Genomic DNA, 21679 nt, shown 5'->3' with positions numbered 1-21679 from the left:
AATAAGGATTAAATGAAATGTTACAATTAAAAGGAACACATTTAGGCAGTAATACTGAACCTACAAAACTGGATTTGTAATAGATTAGGGAGCTATAGTCTCAAATATAAGGCATGTAGTCACATACTACTGTGTCTCAGTTCAGATATGTGTAACAAAATAAAAACTAAATAAAACTTCAATTGTGCTGGAGTTGTATTCAGTCACAGCCTATAGGACTTAACAGTACAGTGCAAACAAAAATAAATTACACAAAGTTGGACTTAATTAAAGACATGTATTGTTATACCACAGTGATACAGCATATTGAAATCTCACTTAATGCAAAGTGCATACAAAAAACAACTCCATCAAACTCTTCTTAATAGAACATAGGGTTAGGCCTAATTCAAAATCAAGTTAGACCAGTTAATCTGAACAGCAACAACAGGTTGGCCTTAATTTTGAATAATGTAGTTAGGCACAGCTTCTATTTTGCTGACCCAAGCCAGCTGCTTAGGCACACAAGTCTGGTCACATTGCTAGATGACAAAGCAGCTCGCTTTTTCTGCACAATGTGCCCAGAAAGAGAAAACAACCTCTCACAAGGTACTGATCTGGCAGGTGTTGCTAAGTACTTGCGAGCAAGGCAGGCCAATTTGGGGTGTGACCCAGCATGTTTAGACCACCATTCCAAGGGACAGTCCTCCATGCTAATGACAGGCTCAGCTCTATAGTGCTCTAGACATTTTTCAATACAGTACCCCTCTTCATCAGACTCAGATTCTGAAGCAACCAAGAGAGCTGCTTTCTTCTGTGATTCCTGTGCAAGCATCTCCTCCCTCAATCAGTGCCCATACCTCAGCTTCTCAGATCTCAGATCAGTGAGGTCCTTAAATCTAGGGTCAAGTGCTGTGGAAATCTTCAGCCAGGTACTGTTTGTTTTTTCCTTGCGTTTCTCCATGTCCAAGGTGAAGGTCTGCTTGAACTTGACAATGTAGGCAGGGTCATCCTTTGAACTCACCATTACCCAAGACAGAATTCAGGCAATACAACCGAACAGGAAACAAATTTTTCTCCTCCCAGGATTTCAGTAAAGTATCTGCAAAACAAAATTGAAAATGACTGAGATAGCCTACTTATTCATTTATATTCAGTCACACACATAAAAAAAAAAACTATAGGGCCTATTGCACATCAGTTAGAAAAAAGTTAGGCTAAAATAATTGCCTTGTAACACAACTAAAATCATTGCCACGTGTTAGCACTGTGCATATCAGCAATGACACAACATGGGCTTCAGCAGTAAGAGAACAAGAGGTTACCTGCAGGGCTCCAGCAATGCCTCCAGCTTCTGCAGCTTTTCCAGCTCGGCCTTTGTTGGTATGGCGACACTGGTTTTGTGCAGGGCTAGGGCGTCTTTTACTGGTTCTTGGTGTCTTTGCAGACATTTTACCATCTCCAGAGTGGAGTTCCATCAGGTTGGTACGTCTTGCACGAGTGACTCAGTCTTCAGCCCATATGCAACTTGTTGTTTTTCTAATTCAGGGGTATTCAGTGGACTATGTTTGAAGTGCTCCACTACCTTGCGACACTTATAAAGCACACAGTCAAATGCACTATTTTGTAGGGACACTGTGACAGTACGTTGGATGCTGTGTGCGATGCATGGCAAGTGTTTGAATGGTAGGTGTCTCACCGCTGCTATCATATTCCTTGCACTATCTGTGCTTAGGGTGCTCAGTTTACTTTCGATATTCCACTGCTTCACCACATCCATAAAATGTTTGACACACATTGCAGCATGATGCCTCTCCTCTGGTTCCATGACCGTTAAAGTATGTGAATGAAGTTGCCACTGTTCATCTGTATAATGACCTGTAACTCCGAGATAGCTGTCTTTACCTAGTGATATCCAATAGTCACCCGTAAAAGCAATAGTGGCTGTGAGTTCCAAATCCTGAGCTAGTTTTGCCCTCTCCATTTCATATAGCTCGTGAACCCTGTTGATGATAATTGACCTTGAGGGTAGCTCATAAGACGGGTCCTTAGAAGCAATCCTAATTATGTCGCGCAGACCCTCGTCTTCAACTGTGTTAATTGGTCTGCATGCTGTGGCTATCCATTTAGCAATTGCTGCAATTAATTTGTTGCAGGTTGGCTGATCCATCGTTTGCCGTAGAACATTGTCCAATGTTGACTGTCGTACGTTGCCAGAGCTCAACCTGCTGCCAGATGTGTGCTAGGCCTGCATGTGGTACTTCAGGCTGGATGTACTCTGGTGATAGTTAAACCCAGCCTGACAATAACTGCAAACAGCATTTTTTTTTGTCAAGTGAGCCATTTGGAAAAGAATGCCTTTAAAAGCAAAATGAGTAACTGTGACTTGAACGTGAGGCAGCAATGGGCTAACTGTGACTCTCTTATCCACTACGAAAACCGTAAGTGATTATGAATCCACATATTATTAAGTGAATAACCTGTAGACAACCGTAAACAACACATGAGACTTTCTATTGCATATACAGACTACATTTGAGGTCTACTTAGATAATGACACTACATTTTGAACCAAAGCTATTTTTATTTCAAAGTAAAGGTTGGGTTCAAAACCCAAATTGCTTAGATTTTTACATGAGATGAGACCAAGGGTTCTCATAGAGTTGTAAACACTGGATGAAGCTGGAGGCCTATACAGGTCTTCTAAAATTATTCAGTGAAATATATAATCCAGTACATGCAGACTTCCTATTAACTGTCTTTGGCCTTCTGCTTAGTCCCACAGTATGCTCTTCTTTTCCATAGTTCAGTTTCAAAATAAAGGTTTGGTTGAAAAGCTTTGAACTACTGGCAAGGCAGCGTGCTTTCGTTCCACTTCAACAAGCTATCCAGGCGGTACCTCTCGGGTATCACAGCACTGGCACAATTGTCCATAAGGCAAAGAAAGCCTACAACACACAAACAGCCAAAAGCACACACAAGCAATTCACAGAAATCTAAGCTCATATTTTAACTGAAAAACATAGGTAGGCAATTTTAAATATATTTAACACACTGATGCTGAAAAGTGAATAGTTTGTACTTATTGGTCATTTTCTCCAGCAAGTAATGGACAAAGAGTGTTGATAAAAAGCAGTAAAAAGTTAAAAGCATTCAAGTCAAATACTATATCTAAGGCATTTTTCTAAAAAGAGACAAGTTCTTGTAAACCATGTTAAAGGAAGTACTGCTAAAATACCTAAAACAAAAGACAGGCGTTGTTTTTTGACGATTCAGAGGTAAACTCCACAAAGAAAAGTTGATTTATTTCTTTGGGGTTTACCACTATTGTGTGATTATTAACCTTACATAGAAAACATCAAGAGACATATGGAAGATGTGTGACAAGAGTTCCAGCTAGTGGGGATATTGAGCAAATTCAGTTTTGTTCATCTAACTGAAGTGCAGAGTTACTTGGAAACAGTGGATGGGAAAACTTTTGACTCAGCTAAGAAGTTTGAGTTGGGCGATCTGGTTTCCTCAAGTTGAGTTAACACAAGAAAAGCCATGTAATCAATTACAGTATCATTTTAAGTTCAGCAGACTTCACATTTTTACAGTGTAGCAGACAGTTCTGGACAGATTTTGGCTTACATATCAAGCATGTGGGCCTGAACTGGGCCAGACTCTGAACAGCTGTGATTGGTTTTAACCAGGGGTGTCCAATCTTATGTAAAAAGGTGTGGCTGCAGTTTTCCATTGCAACTAGGCCCGAGCTCACATGATCAGGGGTTTAACCTAGTATTTGAACCCCACACCATCCCAATAAATCACAACCATTAATTAACTGACTGAAATCTTAAAAAATCTAGCATTGATTATGTCTATGGCCATGTCTAATTAGTCTAATTAAAAGATCTTTGTTATATTTACTTCCGGTTACAAGTACTTATGATTAGTTCCATTTTGGAAGCTTGTGAGTCAACCCCACATTCTTTGCACAATATACATATGGCATAAACTTGATACATGGACATAAATAATGACTGTTTTTACAAACAAGAGTGTTATGTTTTTGCAAATACACAACTTTAGCAAAAGCATACTTACTTTCAAATTCAATTTAAATTCAAAATCCAATCTGTCTTCTATGACATTCATCTCGCTCTGTTGAGCTTGGTGTCTTGTGGAGTGGATTTTTTCATGCACTGTGTTAAGTACGATGTTTGACATTTGAATTTGTGGCACAATCCATGGAACCATTCCATAGGATGGCTTGACTACAAATGGATTTGGCTTGTCACCTGATGGAATATAAATGATTTCACAAACTTCAACAGTGTATGTGACTGAACATAGAAAGGAAGCAAAATACAAATGTGACAGAGAAACTTGATACAAACAATAATGTAACAAAAAAGGGGCAATAAAAACATCACAATAACTAACAAGAACAGCACTTACTTATTTAATATGTAAACACTTTGTCACTCTCTAAGCAAAACTTTGCATCTTCAAAATGGTAAATTTATGGCAAAAGGATAAACACTATTAACTTATAATGGAAGCTAATACACATATTTTTTCACTTGGACCACTCTCTATCTCTAAAATACAAATATGAAGATGAAAAACAAGGTTTTTGTGCAACAACATGTTGCATGTTTTGATAGATATGTTTGAATAAAAACCTAAGTACAAGGAAAATACTGAATTATTCAGGATTTTACCTGCTAAACTGAAAATCCTACTTTTGTGGAGGTCCATTAATACGACTGGGGCATGATCACCCCTGCGAACACAGGAGAACTGATACGGATGATTGGTTAGTGCCTCAAAAAGGTAGCCATGCAATAAGCTATTTCTGTTGGGATACCTCTGCCCAGATGTCAGGTCCCATGTCTGAAAAGCACGGCCCAGAGCTGTGTGTGTCTTAAAAGCAAAACCCTCATAAACCTGTCGATCACATAAACAACTTTATTGTTGTTGCATGCACCGTGCTGCTATGAAGCTACTTCATAACAAACAGGTATAAATTACTGCTTACCTAACAGGCATTAAACCACAAGGTGATCAAATACAATTTCATCCTCACAGCTTACATCCTCACAGTTACAGAACTAGTTTTTAGGATGCTGAAAAGTAGGTTGAATACTCTCAGTATTGCAACTATTTTTTTGTCTGAAAACTCACTTGCATGTATAAATACAGTTTTTAATTTACCCTATACATAACACATCCTACCTCAAGGCAATTTTGCAGATACAGACACAAATGCAGTCTGAGAATGATGTGATCATTACAGTTATGAAGGCCTTTCTCCCATTGCTGGTATCAAGCCAATACTCCAGTTGTTACACTGCTTGCAGTGGTTACACCTATGACATATACTGTAAAAGTTTAGTGACAAGCATGTATTTACAGATTGTCAAATGCGGTAGAACTTTCTGAACACTTACCTTCAATGATACCCTTAACTGCAACTATCTTTGCTGTTCTGTTGAGGACCAAAGATGTCCAAGAGAGACATTTCCTGGACACTCTGGGCGAATGTTTTCTTCTGAGATTAAATGAGTTGGTAGAGTAGTTTCACTGTTCAAACGGTAAAACGCCAAAATAGATTTGTGAATACAGGAGTGTCTGGGTTTTGCATATGGACAATGCCATGTGTTACTAACAGCACTGTTAACCACCACGTGCCCAAGCCGGCTGTGGTAGGTTACATTTGGCTCATAGACTGATATAAATTTTCTTCTGCAAGAACTTCCTACAGATAACTAACTGTCCTAAATGGAATGCCATTAGAATTTGCAGCTTCATGTAACTTCATACAGCTACTCTTTCTCTCCTCACCATAGAACTTGTTTCTCACAATTTCTGTCAGTACATCGTCTTTCAAAGAAGTAGGCGTGCTGGTCTTTGGAGGGCAATAGTTTAGTGAACGTAGATTATCACAATCAAATGAAACAAAGACACTTCTTTTCATAACTTCTGCAATCCTAATGAACGAATCCAAGTCACTTCCTATGTGATGATTGCTTAATGACAGAGCTAGATGAATTGGAACACAGTTGTTATTACATTTTTAATATTTTTACATTTGTGTGCTGTCTTCTGATATGCTGCTTTAGATTACCTTTATTTAGCTCAAAATAACCTATTGAGCACCATACTTTTGTAACTTGAGAGTGAGGTACCCAAGTCTTCAGCTGTGTTGGGCAAATCTGTGCAGGTGGAGGCTGACTTGTTGCTGTCTGTGTGTCTGTGTTTACATGAATAAACTTACCTTGCCTTTGTTGTTCTGTGTTCAGGAAATGGATGCATCCTTCTGTATAAAATATTAAGGCATTTATTAACTATCCTTTTACTCAAATGCTTCATATTAACCCACTCATTCTGAACATGCTCCATCTCAGCTCGTTGGTATAATGTAGTGGGTAACATCTATGCCTTCTAGGCTGTAGACTGGGATTCAATCCCCACCTGGGTGAACACCCTACACTATACCAATAAGAGTCCTTGGGCAAAACTCTTAACACTACCTTCACCTTCCTGTGTAAGTTGCTCTGGATAAGAGCAATTCTAAATGCCATAAATGTAACGTGTCGACCAAAGATGGTTCTGCACCATCCCTCGTTATCACAAGAAGATGGTGCAGTTCTGCACTCTTCCTCCTCATCACCAGTTTATTTCTAAATTTTTTTGATGCAAGAGACACTGCTCAGTTTTGATCTCTTTCAGTTGAAGCTAACTCTGCTTAGCTTACACAGGCCTCATTAGTTATAGTTTGGGGGACTGAACTCCTCTCTGCCTGTAACACCAACATGAGAACTGCAGGAATACTAAACATATTTGTCCTTAACCTACCAAAGAGACAAAAGTGGATGACCTGATGGTCTTCTTCAAAATAGATTCACAACCTGATGAGAAGCCACTCACACTCTGCAGCATGGATGTCTGTCACACTCTGAGCAAGGCGAATACATGAAAGGCAGCTGGCACTGATGGAGTACCTGGTTGTGTGCTAAAAGCCTGTGCTAATCAGCTAGCCGGGGTCTTCACAGACATTTTCAATCTGTTGCTGGCCCAGGCAATCGTTCCAACCAGGTTCAAGACTGCCACCATTGTGCCAGTGCCAAAGCATTTGACTGCCTCAGCCCACAATGACTTCTGCCCTGTTCCGCTTACCTTGATCATTTCCAAGCGATTAAGTTGTGGCCGTGACTTAGTAAGGCATGTGGTGAACTTTGGTGAACTTTTACTTGGACACTTTAATCTGACTCTTACTTTACAGAGTAATGTCAAATCTCATTGAAGTTTCCATCTGTTCCACTGCCGCACTTTCATTTTTTTGCATCTGTGTTAAGTTGGGAGAAGAGATTTATTTCTAAATCAGTTTCTTTTTTTCTGTTTTTTTATTTCAGCAGGTGATCAGGTGGAAATTTCATTGTGCCATAAATGGGAATAAGCAAAAACTATTTTCTTGACCTGCACTGAAGGTGAATCACAGAGAATGGTTCATTTAAGTGGTGTTCTGCTACAAAAAAATATCATATTCAGTCTCACACATAACTATAATATTTTCTCAGTATAAGATTACTGTAAGAATATTTGCTTCTACTTGGTTTGACTTCTTAAAACAAATAAAATCATCTGTTTGAAAAGAAAAAGAGCAATCTTGCTGAATAAAATGATGAAACAATAAACATCTAAATCTAAATAGGCTGAATAAGGTTCTAACAGTAATCTTCTAATGATGTTGGATATACAGGATTTCAGAGATTTAGTCACTGAGATATGTTTACAGTGTGTGGAGTTTAACTCAGAAACAGTGAGATTAATTTGGAAGCTGAAAAGCGCCACTGTGGAAAGCATGGAAATTACAGCCATGTTATTAAAAAATGGGTTAAATCAAAAGTGTTGTGTTTGAGATAGACGTTTGATTGTAGACTGTTTGGAGTGAATGAAGACTGATTGAGCTGTTTAGCTGTAAATGAGCATTAAACAGACTCTAACTTAATCACTTTTAGAAAAGCGTACATCTTGTTCTGTGACTACTTGCATGCTAATAACACTAGTTTTATAGCTTCTATGCTAGCAAATGAGAAGTGTTAGGAATATCAGTCAGAACATCAAAATACTATTTTTACAAAATAAAATAATAGTGTTAGTGGTGATGTAGTGTCACTCAGTGACTTTATTCACACCTGAAAGAGTGAAATACTGTTAAATATCTATACTATGAAGTAAGAATCTGTAGCATTGGAACCTCAAACTCTCAGCACTCACCACTGTGTTACTGACCCTGTTATCGAAAAAGAGATTTTGAAAAAATGAAGAACAGCAGAACTGATGGAGGAATAAAAGAGTTTAATTCAGATTCAGCACTGAGAGAGAGTGAGTGTGAGGTTATTCTGCTCTTCCTCGTCTTCTGAAGGAAATTATTTTCCTCTTAAGAGCTTCAGAGTCTTCCTCATTCATCTGCACGAACACACACACACACACACACAGAAAGAATAGATTAAAGAAGGTTTCATTTGTTCAGCTCTAAATGAGTAATTTACTTTCATGCTGTATTATTATTATTATTAATCGACCTCAGGGTGTCACCCCAGTCGGCCAAGCCTGGTAAACCTCCATTGGGAGGTGTCCAGGGGATATCTTGATCAGACACCTGGACCAGCTCAACTGGCTCCTCTCAGTGTGGAGGAGTACAGGCTGTACTCTGAGCTCCTCCCAGATGTCTGTGCTCCCCACCCTGTCAGTAGAGTGTAGCCACCATCATGTAAAAAAACTCATGTTCACCGCTCGGATCTGCAATCTAGTTTTATCGGTCAGTAGCCACAGCTCATGACCATAGGTGAGGGTGGGGATGTAGAGCGACTGGTAAACAGAAAGCTTTGGCTTATGACTCAGCTCCTCTTCACCACTACAGTCTAGTACAGTGACCGTGTTACTGCTGCTGCCTGTCCCAGCCTGCAGACGATCTCACCATCCCTCTTCACATCACTCGTCAACAAGACCCTGAAATACTTAAACCCCTCCTGGGGTCCCTGGGTCACTTCCTCTCCCCTTATCTATTGATTACACGTATTATACATTTTTATACATAAATAGCATTGCTGTTGGGACAAAACCTCACATATCCACTTTTGCTGTTTTTCAATTTTTTACATAATTTAAAAGTAACAGAATGTTACAAAATGTACCAACAGTAATGATCCAAAATTACTTTTCATACTTACATTATTCCTCCATTTACTTCCATTAAAAGTTCCTTTTTTGGAGATGTGAGGTTTTGTTTCGACAGAAACAATGCATGAAGCAATATATATGTATGTGTGTGTCTGTGAAAGAGTGAACACTCACAGTTTGCAGCGGAGTTATCTGCTGCAGTGGAGACTCCAGGGGCAAAGCCACAACAGCATCACCAGCGTCCATCATCTGAAACAGTCGCACTGCAGTTCAGTCTGATAATCATTACCGTACACAGAAATCAGAGTATTTATTACAGAGTAACAGAGAATTTAAGGGATGAGATCAGTGTGTGAAATGCCCCCTTGTAACAGGAGGTTCCTGGGTTCCACTGTGGGCTGAACGCTTAAGTCTCTCTTTGTTCCCATTTTGGAGTGGAACTAAAGCTGAACATTTCTATTTACACTAGAAACAACAACCAAAAATCAGAAAGAAAACCGACCAATTTGCTACAGTGCCAGAAAAGTGCTGCTGTGCTAGTCAGTTAAGAACAATGAAAGTAGAACTTCACCATTCGAGTGTAAAACAGACTGAAATAAAACTGCTTTATTTATTTATGAATTTTTATGTAGATGTTCACTTTCTCGCAAACTCAGCAGAGTTAACGGATACCATACACTATACAATACAATACTCTACTATAGCGTGTTCTTTAAGTGTTTTCAGTAACTCCCCAAAAATGTAATTTTGTGGCATTCAAGGGGGTCTAAAGGGTTAATAAGAGGGTCCCTGACTGCCCAGGACCCTGTGTTTTTCATACTTTAAATAAGAATATTTTTTTTCAGGTCATATAATTCTACCACATTTTGAGAGAGCTTTTTCTTTTATATGAGTAATTACAGCAGAGATATTTACGCACTCGGAAAGTTGCCTCCAGTTCTCCAACACTCCTTTTTCCTCCAGGCAGCCAACCGTATGACCAGTGCTGACACACACTGACCTCCAGCACACAAACCAACACCAACAACCCGAGCGCTGACCGCCAGCTCCACTCAGCTCCGCTACAGACAGAGAGAAGCAAACACACACAGATGCCAAAAACTTACAAAGAAAATATGCTGCAGTGAATCTGCTGCAGCTCAAACTGATTAACTGAACGTTATCACTAAAACCTTCACAGTTAGTTTACACTGATCAGTCTAGCTGGTCACCCAGCATAAGCAAAATTGTTGACGTGCATACCAGCAAAACACATCATATCATCACTGTCACACAGAAACCTTCTATTTCCACTTTTTTTTCTTTTTACATGCTTTGAAAACTGCAGTTAACTTCCACTCATCACTTATCACTCATAAGTTCAGTTGCATTAGATTTAAACCCTGATGCCTGCAAAGCGAAAAACTGGACCCGCTATTCCTCAACTAATGGTCAAAATCCTATCTGTTCCTTGAGCCCCTCAAGCTTTAGGTCCAGCTCAGCTCAACACCCCCATCCTTCAGGACACATGTAGACAGGTATCAGGACTTTTCTCTGTTCTGGACTTTTCTCTGTCTTGGTGGTGAAACAAACTACCACTGGCTTTCATACGCAGACTGAAGACCATCTCTTTTACAGCAAATAAGTGAGCACTTATCTTAGTACTTATTGAAATGGATTGTATTGCACTTTTACTGTGTTTAACACTGTATCTTTCTAGGTATCAAGACTGGCTTTTATTTCTGATAAATGCTTATTCATTTCTGATAAATGAATAAATGCTGTAAATGTAACAGACCAACCAAACCAGTCCAAAGAATCTTACTACATCAACTTCCATTACAAGTTTAGGAAGTTTTTTCCTCCTGTAAAGTTCCCATTTTGGAGAAATGAGGTTTGTACGAAGCTCTGACAGCGATGAAAGCTGGTTTTGCTGGTCATCAGCTGTGCTGCTCTGGTACTGGTTTAGCTGTTTTTTTTCTAGTACTGTAAATAAAGAGAATTCTTCTGATTGCAGTTAAAGTACAATTATATAAATAACATGGTAAAAGTATGTTCTCTCTCTTACCTTTTAGTCATGTTGCCGAACAGCAAGAACTAATTTTATTCGCTTTTATACCGTCTACTCAGACTGAGTCACAGCCCAGAGCTTTTCAACAGAGCACTTAAGTTTTCCGAAGAGTCTCCAGAGCATAATGCTAATGCAGGATTTAGTTTCACACAAGAGATTATCTCTGATGGTTAATGTAGCAAAAGCTTTATTTTTAATGCTTTAACAGCTCACAGTGACAAAGAAAACACAGCTGCTAGAGCTTTAATAAAGCTTATCTTTACTATAGTGCCTGGAGTGTAGATTAGCACATGCTAAAAGAAGCATTTAGCATTTATGGCTTTGTTATCATTAAACGTTAGAGTGTTTGATCTATAGTGGAATTTCACCCATAACCACATATAAAGACAAACCTCAAGAATACTTTAATGTTATTTGTAACATTGTTACATATTTGTATTTTTCTAGCTGTTTTGTCTTTGTTAGCTAACATCAAGACTTGCTGAAATGTCTCGCTCGTCATCAGTAATTTTTTGAAAGAAAAAATGGTGATCTGAAGATGAGTGAGATCAGTGACTTTACTATTGGGGGGCAGAGAGTCACATTGGTAGAGGGGGGCCTGTGGTGTCTGGCCACACCCCAGTATTTTGTACTGGGATACTCCAAGCTCAGACTGTCCATAAGGAGTAGTAGGAGATGTTCTTGTTGGTATTCTGATTTGTCTTTTGGGCCATCCAAGCCAGCTAGACCATGCAGGGACTTCCATAGACCCTTTTCACAAGAAAAAGATGTGTAAAGCAAGATATGCTATTGCCTTCAGGACAGTTACTAACCTCAGGAAAATAGACGTCAGCTCACCACAGAAAGGTGAGTCACTTTATCTTTGTCATAGGATGAATCAAACACAACCGTGTGGGAGTCCAAACTAAATAAACAATGTAAATGATTTGTTGACAAAGTTCCTTCACAACTATTAGAGTAATGTCAGCTAACGTCTACAGAGCGATAAATCAATGGAGGTGAAAATAACTGTAAACAAAACACTGGATTAGCCATGTAAACTGGATATATTGAAACAGCTCGCTAACAATATACTAAATGGCAAAAAGCTAAACACGACATCAGGGGGCATTCTGGGTTATGATGGTCCGTAATGATATTGTAGGCATATTACACAGGCACAGACTCCAGTGAACGAACCTCTGTTCCCTGTGAACATTTACTCTCTCAGATACTGATAGTTATTGATGGAGAAAATGAAAACTCTTTAAAACTTTAAAGCATAAACTGCACATTAACATTAGTCAGCAGTGGTGAAATGTTGACAGAGAGGTTCTTTTAAGTTTATTCCTTTGTTAAACCTGTTTCGCCTCTGCTTGTCATCAGAGGACAAACCACCGAAAATGACATGAGGCTTCAAGCTCACGCCCAGCAGAAAAAATGTGGGAAGGTGAAAAGGGCCTATTAATATGTGAATACTCCCACCCACCTTTCGGCCCCCAATCTCACACATGATTGGTGCACTTAATGCGTTAAATAATCAGGGCCCACTGACAGGTCCAAAGTTTTATTACACACTTCTATAACCTAAGAAAAACTCAGCCCATTTGTACTGAGGTCCCTAGTGAGTAGCTTGGTATCTGAGCTACAAAACTCCCAACATTTTGTCGTCCCATCGGCATGCTTCTCATATCTGAATTTGATGGCTCTAGGCCCAAAGGGCAAGGAGATGTGACCCATAGATATAGTGATAGTAGTCTTTTATTATGATCAGTTCATTTTGGTAAAACTTTTGTAATTTCAGGACCTAAATTATTTAAGTAGGGGTTAATCTGACCACGCAGTCTTGTCTGTTATAGTGTCCTGTTTAATGTAGCAGATCATGACCAGACAAGAAATATGTAAATTCATGTGAAAATGTGTTTCAACATTAATGAATGTTTCTTCTGTGCTGTGATGGGGGATTATGTCCATCTCTACTTTGTTACTGGCAGTGAGATGTTTAGAGATGCTCTTCTTTATTATGTTTTATGAATGTTGAAGGACCAGTTTCTAAACTTTTTGGAGAATTTTTCTTTTCTTATTTGTGATTGTACGCTTAATAAATAAAGGTACTAAACTGCCACTGGGGCACTATTCTCTTGTCACTAGGATGGAACCCTCAAGGGTACATCTCTGTGCCTTTAGTCAGGGTTCATAACTGTACTATAATACACTGAAATGATATTTGTATTGACTCTGCACACGCCGTCTCATCGCCAGGCTTTTATTTTATTGTTCTGTTTTAAAGCACTAGCTTATGAAAACGTGAAAATATGTATTTTTCAGCCGGAAAAAACTTATTTAAGGTTCACAATTGGACCTTAAAACCACTGTTGTACCTTTGAGGGAAAATATACCTGCACAGAAACTTTATCACTAACAGTGCATGAAAAGTAACTTCACGCTTAGCCTGAATTCACAAATTCCTGCCAATCTTCTTGTGCAGATTTTGAGTAACTGACTATTGTGACATTTGAGGTGAACTACTTTTGTGAATGAAATGAGGATTTGGGTTTGCATTGATACTCACAGCAGGGGGTGCTGTTCTGTTTTGAATGTTGGAATGAGTGGTAGCACATTTCAGGAGAGTGCTGCGTCATCTTTGTACTTCTTTATGTGTCTGCGCTCATCTTTTATTCTTATTGAACATAATCCTTCTGTCATGCTTCTTAGGATACAGCTCAATGAAATTAATTTTCAAATTTACCTCAAGCATCTCTATACCTCATGGCGCCGTATCAACAAGAATGTGGGATTTATTTACTTTTTTCCTTTTTACAGTCCATTCATATGGAGATGGGTTGTCTACTAGGTCAAAGACCCTCTGCACGGAGCATCACAGAGTAGCATGGTTTCCTCACTCTCTGATGTAAGTACAGTTTTTAAGCAATATAGCAATATCCTAGGGTTATTTTAAATGTATACTATTATACTATGTAAACAGTATGTGAAGGTGGACCGCTTTGCCTCTTTCGGACTCAACATGCATGCGCACACACACACACACACACACACACACACACACACACACATACACACACACACACACACACACACACACACACACACACACACAAACACACATATGCACATTGTATTACCAAATAAAGATCTAAAATGAAATGTGTAATTTCTGTGATTTCTTCTTACTGTACAATAATGTGTTGCAGGATAGCTGAGTGGTGGTTGAAAGACTCAGGACCAGGAAGAAATGATTTTGATTTATTTTTCCAAGAGTTTAATGACTGGTGCACAGGTAAACAAATAACTCAAATAAAAAAAAATTAAGTGTTATAAAATTAATGTGACGTCGTTTGACAAATTAAATACTGAAAAACTGAATCGGTTAAACTGAATTTGTCTGAATGCGCTCCACTCAGCGGTCAGTTCACTGAAAACAACAAACAAGATAACTAAACAGTTAAACTGAGACACACTTCATCTCTAAGAAACAGCACTTAGTTCACTGTGCGTAGGAATGATTGTTTTAAAGGACCCTTTTAGTGGAATGGGCGGGGCTACATCGCAACAATCCAATCAGAACGAAGGTGACGTTACCGCTTTCATGTCTGATTGGCCGGGTTTTGTCAGTGCACTTGGAAGACGGAAGAGAGTTGAGTTTGAAACTCTGCGTGTTAAACGGAACGATGAGAACCGACATGACCGAACACAGGTCAGAACACACACACACACACACACACACACACACACACACACACTCGCTCTCTCTCTCTAACACACTGTAGACAAACTCACACAATCTTTTACACACACACACACACTCGCTCTCTCTCTCTAACACACTGTAGGCAAACTCACACAATCTTTTACACACACAAACACACAATCTAGCACACTCTATACACACACACCTTAACTTCTATGCCTTGAGGCTGAGTGAGAGCGTGTGTGTGTGTGTGTGTTTGTAGAATGTGTTAGATTGTGTGTGTGTGTGTTAGTGTGAGTGAGAGTGTGAGTGTGTTAGAGAGAGTGAGTGTGTGTGTGTGTGTGTGTGTGTGTGTGTGTGTGTGCGCGTGCGTAGAGTGTGTTAGATAGTGTGAGTGTGTGTCTCACAAGGCTGAAGTTTGTTTTACTCAGTTAATGGCGGTAAACTGAAGGGTGAGTTCACTGTAAAATTCACATTTTTGCTCCGCAGTTTGTTTTTCAGAAACAGTTAAACTAATAATAATAATTATAATTAAATATTATTATTATTAAAAAAATAATAATAATTAAAACAGTTAAGACTCTATAACATCTCATCAGGCGTGTCAGGTGTGCAAGTAGCAGGAGAAGCTCTGAAATGTGCAGGTCAGTGTGACTCCAGTACCAGCACTCATAACCACGAGTGAAAGTATGAGTCTAAAGAAAAGACCTCGTAGCTCAGAAGTCACTGGACACCAGCGTAGACTGGTGAATATGTACGTCTAGAGGGGTTTTGAAGGCCTTGTATGTGTTAGTCCACACAGTGGACTGAAGGATGGTCTGTGTAACTGAGCCCTTCCTACAAAATATCATTAATGAATGTTTTTTTTTATTGTGTTTTCTGTTTTTACCTTAACCTAAACTATGCTTTATATATGTTTTAGTGATCACCTGATTTTAAATACAGGCCATCAAACAATGCCAAACGGTGCTTTTATGATTCTTACAAAAAGTGTCTCATACACTGTTTTTCGTTGCGAGAGCTAAATGATCCAGATGTACTTTTACTTTTATTCAGCAGAAATATCCAGATGTGTTTCTCCAACAGAAGCTCCATAATACACAACAAACAAAATAATACTGTGGATGAAGTATATAATCACACCAATCTATGAAACACGCACAATGTTTAATTGAAAACTAAGCAGATTGACGTTTAATTATAGGCAACATTTATAAACAGGTACAAAACTGTCCAAATTAGCTCCTTGTACCTGCATCTGTTTATACCTGCATCTACTTATTATAATCAATACTGCATTACAGGTATAAATTGCAATTATTATGATGATGTATTTCATCCACACATGTAGTGTCTATTACTGAGCTCCCTTTAGCTGCAGTTAGTAGGAGCAGCAGATCTGCAGAGGATGTTTCATCTGGAAAAATTTTTTCCCCATAAAAACTGTTAACATTAACAGAACAACAACAGTGATATGTTTATAATAATCAATAAAGCAATGTTTGTTATAAATGCAGTCAGTCATAATGAGGGGGATCAAAGGATATCATGATTGGATGAAGACACGAGGCAAAACAGTGTTTTTTTAAAGCTTTTCTGGTTGCTGTGGTGTCCAGAGTGGTTGCTAAGTAGTTGATAGGCTGCTGTTGTGGTATTCAAGGTGGTTGCTAAGGTGTTGCTAGGCTGTTGATGTGGTATCCCAGGTGGTTTCTAAGCTTTAGCTAGCCAGGTGCTATGGTGTTGAAAGTAGTTGCTAAAGTTTGCTTCAATGATGCATGCTGTTTCTACTTAGCGAGTGCAGAATCTGATCTATGAGGGGAACTGAATCGGCTACGACGCCGGACTGTGGTGTGTGGGAGATCGGTCAGAAGGCTGCTTTAGGTTAGGTGTTTCTGTGTTGAAAACATGGCGACCTGCTGTGGAGAGATTTGTGCTCGGGTTTTCAAGGAAATTATAATTTTGCAATTTGAAAACAATTAAAATGTACAGGAATATTTGAAAATGTATTTATAAATTAATTTGGAGAATAAAGTAATGTAGACTGAAAAATCTGTAAGACGTGCAAATGTTTAACTGTGTGTTGGTGTTAGGACTGCGTGTATGCTGCAGTCTGTCTCTCTGCCGTCACCGGTGGGAGAACTTCTGCTGAGCGGCTGCGAGAAAGGAGTTCACACAATCACCATCACTATGGAGACAGCTCACAGGTACTACACACCATCACCATGGGAACAGAACACAGGTACTACACATCATTACAATCACCTTAGACGCAGCTCACAGGTACTACACACCATCACTATGGAAACATTTGCAACAGAAGCTTTAACAAGCTGTGGTGTGTTGTTACTGACAATGAAAACGTGATTGCAACATGATGCTTACACTAAAGTGCTCGTGTGTGTGTGTGTGTGTGTGTGTGTGTAGTGCGGTATACTGTGCTGATGTCGAGCTGAACGCAGAGCTGCAGCAGTGTGTTTTGTGGTTGCAGAGTTACTTCAGCTCTGCTGACTCAGTGACATCACTCACCCCTCCAGCCATACATCACCCACTCCTACACACAGGTAACACACAGCACCCTCTACTACACACAGATAACACACACTACCCACGACTACACATTGGTAACACACAACACCCTCTGCTACACACAGCACCCTCTACTACACACAGGTAACACACAGCACCCTCTACTACACACAGGTAACACACAACACCCTCTACTATACATAGGTAACACACACCACCCTCTACTACACTTTTGTAACACACACTACCCTCTACTACACGTTGGTAACACACAACATCCTCTAATATACACAGGTAATACACAACACCCTCTACTACACATTGGTAACAATTACCACCCTCTACTATATGCAGGTAACACACTAACCACTACTACACACAGGTAACACACCACCCACTACTACACATTGGTAACACACAGCACCCTCTATTACACAGGTAACACACACTCCCTTCTACTACACATTGGTAACACACCACCCTCTACTATACACAGGTAACACACACCACCCTCTACAACACATTTGTAACACACACTACCATCTACTACACATTAGTAAAACACTGTACCCTCTACTACACACAGGTAACACACACCACCCTCTACTACACACAGGTAACACACACCACCCACTACTACACACAGGTAACACATACTACCTTCTACTACACATTGGTAACACACTATCCTCTACTAAATATTGGTAACACACACCACCCCCTACTACACACAGGTAACACACACCACCCTCTACTACACATTGGTAACACACACCACCCTCTACTATACGCAGGTAAAACACACCACCCTCTACTACACATTGGTAACACACAACCCCCTCTACTACACACAGGTAACACACACTACCCTCTACTACGCATTAGTAACACACACCACCCTCTACTACAAACAGGTAACACACACAACCCTCTTCTACATACAGGTAACACACACCAACCTCTGTATTTGTGTGTGTGTGTGTGTGTGTCAGACTCCTTCAGTGCACGGGTGTTGAGGACGTTGCAGGATCGCGTCTCTGTGGGTCAGACTGTGTCCTACAGACAGCTGGCAGAAATGGCGGGAAATGAGCGGGCAGTGAGAGCGGTGGGCGGAGCCATGAGGAGGAATCCGGTTGGTTGGATTAGAATGACTTTAAAGGAACAGTTCAGTGAAAAAAAAATGATTTACCTTCACATGGAATTAAAACTATCTCTCTGACTGTCTCTGTCTGGGGGTGTCAGTAGGGTAGGGGCATGGGATGGGAGTCATTTGGGTGGGGGCATGGGGTGGGGGTCATTTGGGTGGGGGCATGGGGTGGGGGTCATTTGGGTGGGGGCATGGGGTGGGGGTCAGTAAGGTGGGGGTATGGGGTGGAGGTCAGTAGGGTGGGGTATGGGGTGGAGGTCAGTAGGGTGGGTGTATGTGGTGGAGGTCAGTAGGGTGGGGGTATGGGGTGGGGTATGGGGTGGAGGTCAGTAGGGTGGGGGTATGTGGTGGAGGTCAGTAGGGTGGGGGTATGGGGTGGAGGTTGGCAGGGTCGGGGTATTGCAGGAGGGGGTTGGTAGGGTGAGGAGGATGGCGGATGGGGGTCAGTAGGATTGGGGTATTGTGGAATGGGGATTGGTCGGGTGGGGGTCAGTAGGGTTTGGGTATTGTGGAATGGGGGGCAGTAGGATCGAGGTATGGCAGGTGGAGGTCAGGAGGGTGGGGGTATGGGGTTGAGGTCAGTGGGGTGGGGGTCAGGAGGGTGGGTGAATGGGGTGGAGGTGAGTATGGTGTCAGTATGGAGGGTGGAGGTCAGTAGGGTGAGGGTATGGGATGGCAGTCAGTATGGTGGAGTTGTGGAGGCTGGTGGTAAGGGGGTTGCAGTATTCATAATTTTTCAATTTGTGTATGTAGAATTTGATATTAATTGGTTAATTTGTTTGCGTAAGAGAGGGTGCGTCTCTGTCTTGACCTCACCTGTTACAGTAAAATGTCTGAAAATCAGGAATTGGAAATATTTATCACATCACTGAAGAAGTGCTGTGTTACATTTTCCTCTGATTTCATGGCAGTTCTGAATAAACTGTCCTGCTATATCTTGTTTATACATTTCCTCAGAGTAAAATCTTCATTTATTCAGAATCGGTCAGTGTGGTGAAGGTGGGGATTTTGTTAGTACTTTTTGCCAGAAAAGAGTCTCTGTTGGTTTTAAATTTGAACATGAAAGAATTAAGTGCTTCTCAGTTTCTGACTCTTCAGTTTGTGGTCACTCAGTCTGGACTTTGTTAGGATTTTCCTTTGTTTCTTATCTTTGATTCTGATTGAAAATTTTGGTGTGTAACAGTTTTTCCAGTAGAGACTCTGCTTTGTCTTCAGTCTCTCTCAGTGTTGGGCTCCCCTCTAAGTTCTTGTTATTGGCTCACTGACTTAATTGTACATTTGACCTCCAGCACCACTGTGTTTACATTTGTAGAATAATCCTTTGTGCTTTGTAGAGTCACAGTCTCTCTCTCTCTCTCTCTCTCTCTCTCTCTCTGTCTCTCTCTCTCTCTCTCTCTCTGTCTCTCTCTCTCTCTCTCTCTCTCTCTCTATGTATCAGGTTCCTCTACTCATTCCATGTCATCGTGTGCTGTGCAGCTCTGGGGCGATTGGTGGGTTTATGGGAGGAAAAGGAACGGAGATAAAGCGCTGGCTCCTGCAGCATGAGAGTCCAGACCACCTTAAAACACCTCAAAACGTATCTAATCCAGATTATAGTTAAGTGAGGAATGTTTCACTGGATGGAAAGAGAGACAGAAGTTTGAGTGTGTGTTGTTTTCAGTGTTAGTTGAGTCGTTCTGCGTGTTAGTGTGTGAATGTTGGTGTGTGAATGTGTGTTAGTGTGAGCTTTAGTGTGTTAGTGTATGACTTGTCAATTTGCGAGCGTTTAGTGTGTGATAACGTGTGTGTTTTCATGAACATAAAGAGTATTTAATAAAAGTTATAATTCATTAACTTTTATTAATATATGTTTAACACAGTATGCATTGAACAACATTTATCTTTTTTTACCAAACAGCTACACACACTCATACACACTAACACACACACACACACAATAAAATAATGAAAGTGTAATTAAAGTTTCTGTCTTTGTTGCCTGAAATGCCTGAAAGAATAATTATTTGATCATCTTTAAACTGTCTCGATGTTCATGTTAATTTACTTGTTCATATTGAGCTGCTGTTGTGTGTCAGTTTAATGCTGTTAAAATCCAACAGCAGTCTAAACCTGCTAAAGCCTTCAAATTCCCACACTGGGCACAGCCTGCTGATACTGGACACAGCCTGCTGGTCAGTGTGGGAGACTCTGTTGGGTGAGTCTGATGATGTCAGAACAGTGTGCAGCAGTGTTAGCGTGTAGCGATGTCCTTTACAAAGGATCAGAAAGAATCTGTTCAGGTTTATATAGTTTCATTTTGAATTTCTGGAACAGAAAGGGACAGAAAACACATACACACACACACACACACACACACACACACACACACACACACACACACACACACACACACACACACACACACACACACAGCACATTTGAGACAATTCCAGTGTAGTGACATCACTGATAAAGACTGATAACCACTGATAATCACTGTTTAATTTCTTAGAGAGGTTCTGTTTATTAATGTTGTTTTTCTGTAATACATTAAAGATATACATTGTTGAATATTCATGCAAGAATTTGTTACATTATCGTTTATACCACTTTATTTGAAAAATAAAAATGTGGTTTTCTAGACAAAGTGTGTTTGTACATCAGCTTTTATTATTTTCAAAACTCTTATGTCCAGAATTGTTCATAAGTAGCAATGTACAGACTCAGTGATGAAAATTTAAGACAGAAAGGCCATAAAAACTTTGGAGGCACAAAGAAGAGTGAATATGTAATCAATGCTATTCAGGACAAACAAAAACTGAACATTTTCTCTCCTCATGAACAAATATGAAGATCTCAGAGAAGAGAAAATGATTAAAACTGAAGATTTGTTATGCGTGTTTAGAAGAGCCACCATAAGATAAATGTTTATAAATATGTTTGCCTCAAACACAGAGAACGGAATGAGACAGTGCCTCAAATGAATCCCATCTAAACATATTGTTTATTTAATATGTATATGTGTATTTACATGTATTACATATCTCTATTTATATGGGTGAATAGTTGTTTGATTTTATGCATATATAGTTACAATTGAATATTTTATAATTTTAATCTTTTTATGCATTATTTT

The 21679-nt window shown here is 39.8% G+C and overlaps 2 protein-coding genes across 4 annotated transcripts; one reads left to right on the top strand and one right to left on the bottom strand.

Annotated features, from left to right (window-relative positions):
• Positions 1 to 8311: 8311 nt before the first annotated feature.
• On the bottom strand, positions 8312 to 11256 carry gnrh3 (gonadotropin-releasing hormone 3). Its single transcript, XM_017708781.2, has 4 exons — positions 11201 to 11256; positions 10073 to 10214; positions 9328 to 9402; positions 8312 to 8439 (listed from the first exon to the last, which is right to left on the bottom strand). Exons 1-4 carry the CDS (start codon positions 11209 to 11211, stop codon positions 8368 to 8370), a joined length of 300 nt encoding a protein of 99 aa, XP_017564270.1. The 5' UTR covers positions 11212 to 11256; the 3' UTR covers positions 8312 to 8367.
• A 2579-nt stretch (positions 11257 to 13835) lies between these two features.
• On the top strand, positions 13836 to 21147 carry mgmt (O-6-methylguanine-DNA methyltransferase). 3 transcript variants are annotated; one of them, XM_037541754.1, is made up of 6 exons: positions 13836 to 14093; positions 14395 to 14480; positions 16982 to 17095; positions 17316 to 17452; positions 18410 to 18549; positions 20003 to 21147. In XM_037541754.1, exons 3-6 carry the CDS (start codon positions 16992 to 16994, stop codon positions 20162 to 20164), a joined length of 543 nt encoding a protein of 180 aa, XP_037397651.1. In that variant the 5' UTR covers positions 13836 to 14093; positions 14395 to 14480; positions 16982 to 16991; the 3' UTR covers positions 20165 to 21147. The 3 variants fall into 3 exon arrangements, with proteins under 3 accessions (XP_037397651.1, XP_037397650.1, XP_017564313.1); XM_037541753.1 differs by lacking the exons at positions 13836 to 14093; positions 14395 to 14480 and adding an exon at positions 14530 to 14897 and having other exon boundaries at positions 17380 to 17452; XM_017708824.2 differs by lacking the exons at positions 13836 to 14093; positions 14395 to 14480 and adding an exon at positions 14801 to 14897.
• Positions 21148 to 21679: the final 532 nt, after the last annotated feature.

The sequence above is a fragment of the Pygocentrus nattereri genome, chromosome 10, assembly GCF_015220715.1.
Source record: "Pygocentrus nattereri isolate fPygNat1 chromosome 10, fPygNat1.pri, whole genome shotgun sequence".
NCBI classification, from domain to species: domain Eukaryota; kingdom Metazoa; phylum Chordata; class Actinopteri; order Characiformes; family Serrasalmidae; genus Pygocentrus; species Pygocentrus nattereri.
Note: the sequence above shows the minus strand (reverse complement) of the source record. Positions and strands in the feature narration are given on the sequence as shown.

What these genes read in the sequence shown, in the direction of transcription:
- gnrh3 (XM_017708781.2), bottom strand. An exon ending in AACTGGAGGCAACTTTCCGA is followed by an intron (nt 9,403 to 10,072) that starts GTGCGTAAATAT and finishes CGACTGTTTCAG; the next exon opens with ATGATGGACGCTGGTGATGC. An exon ending in AGATAACTCCGCTGCAAACT is followed by an intron (nt 8,440 to 9,327) that starts GTGAGTGTTCAC and finishes GTGTTCGTGCAG; the next exon opens with ATGAATGAGGAAGACTCTGA.
- mgmt (XM_037541753.1), top strand. Translation starts at nt 14,703, where the DNA reads ATGATTGTTTTAAAGGACCCTTTTAGTGGAATGGGCGGGGCTACATCG. An exon ending in ACCGACATGACCGAACACAG is followed by an intron (nt 14,898 to 16,981) that starts GTCAGAACACAC and finishes TGTTGGTGTTAG; the next exon opens with GACTGCGTGTATGCTGCAGT. An exon ending in ACTATGGAGACAGCTCACAG is followed by an intron (nt 17,096 to 17,379) that starts GTACTACACACC and finishes TTGTGGTTGCAG; the next exon opens with AGTTACTTCAGCTCTGCTGA.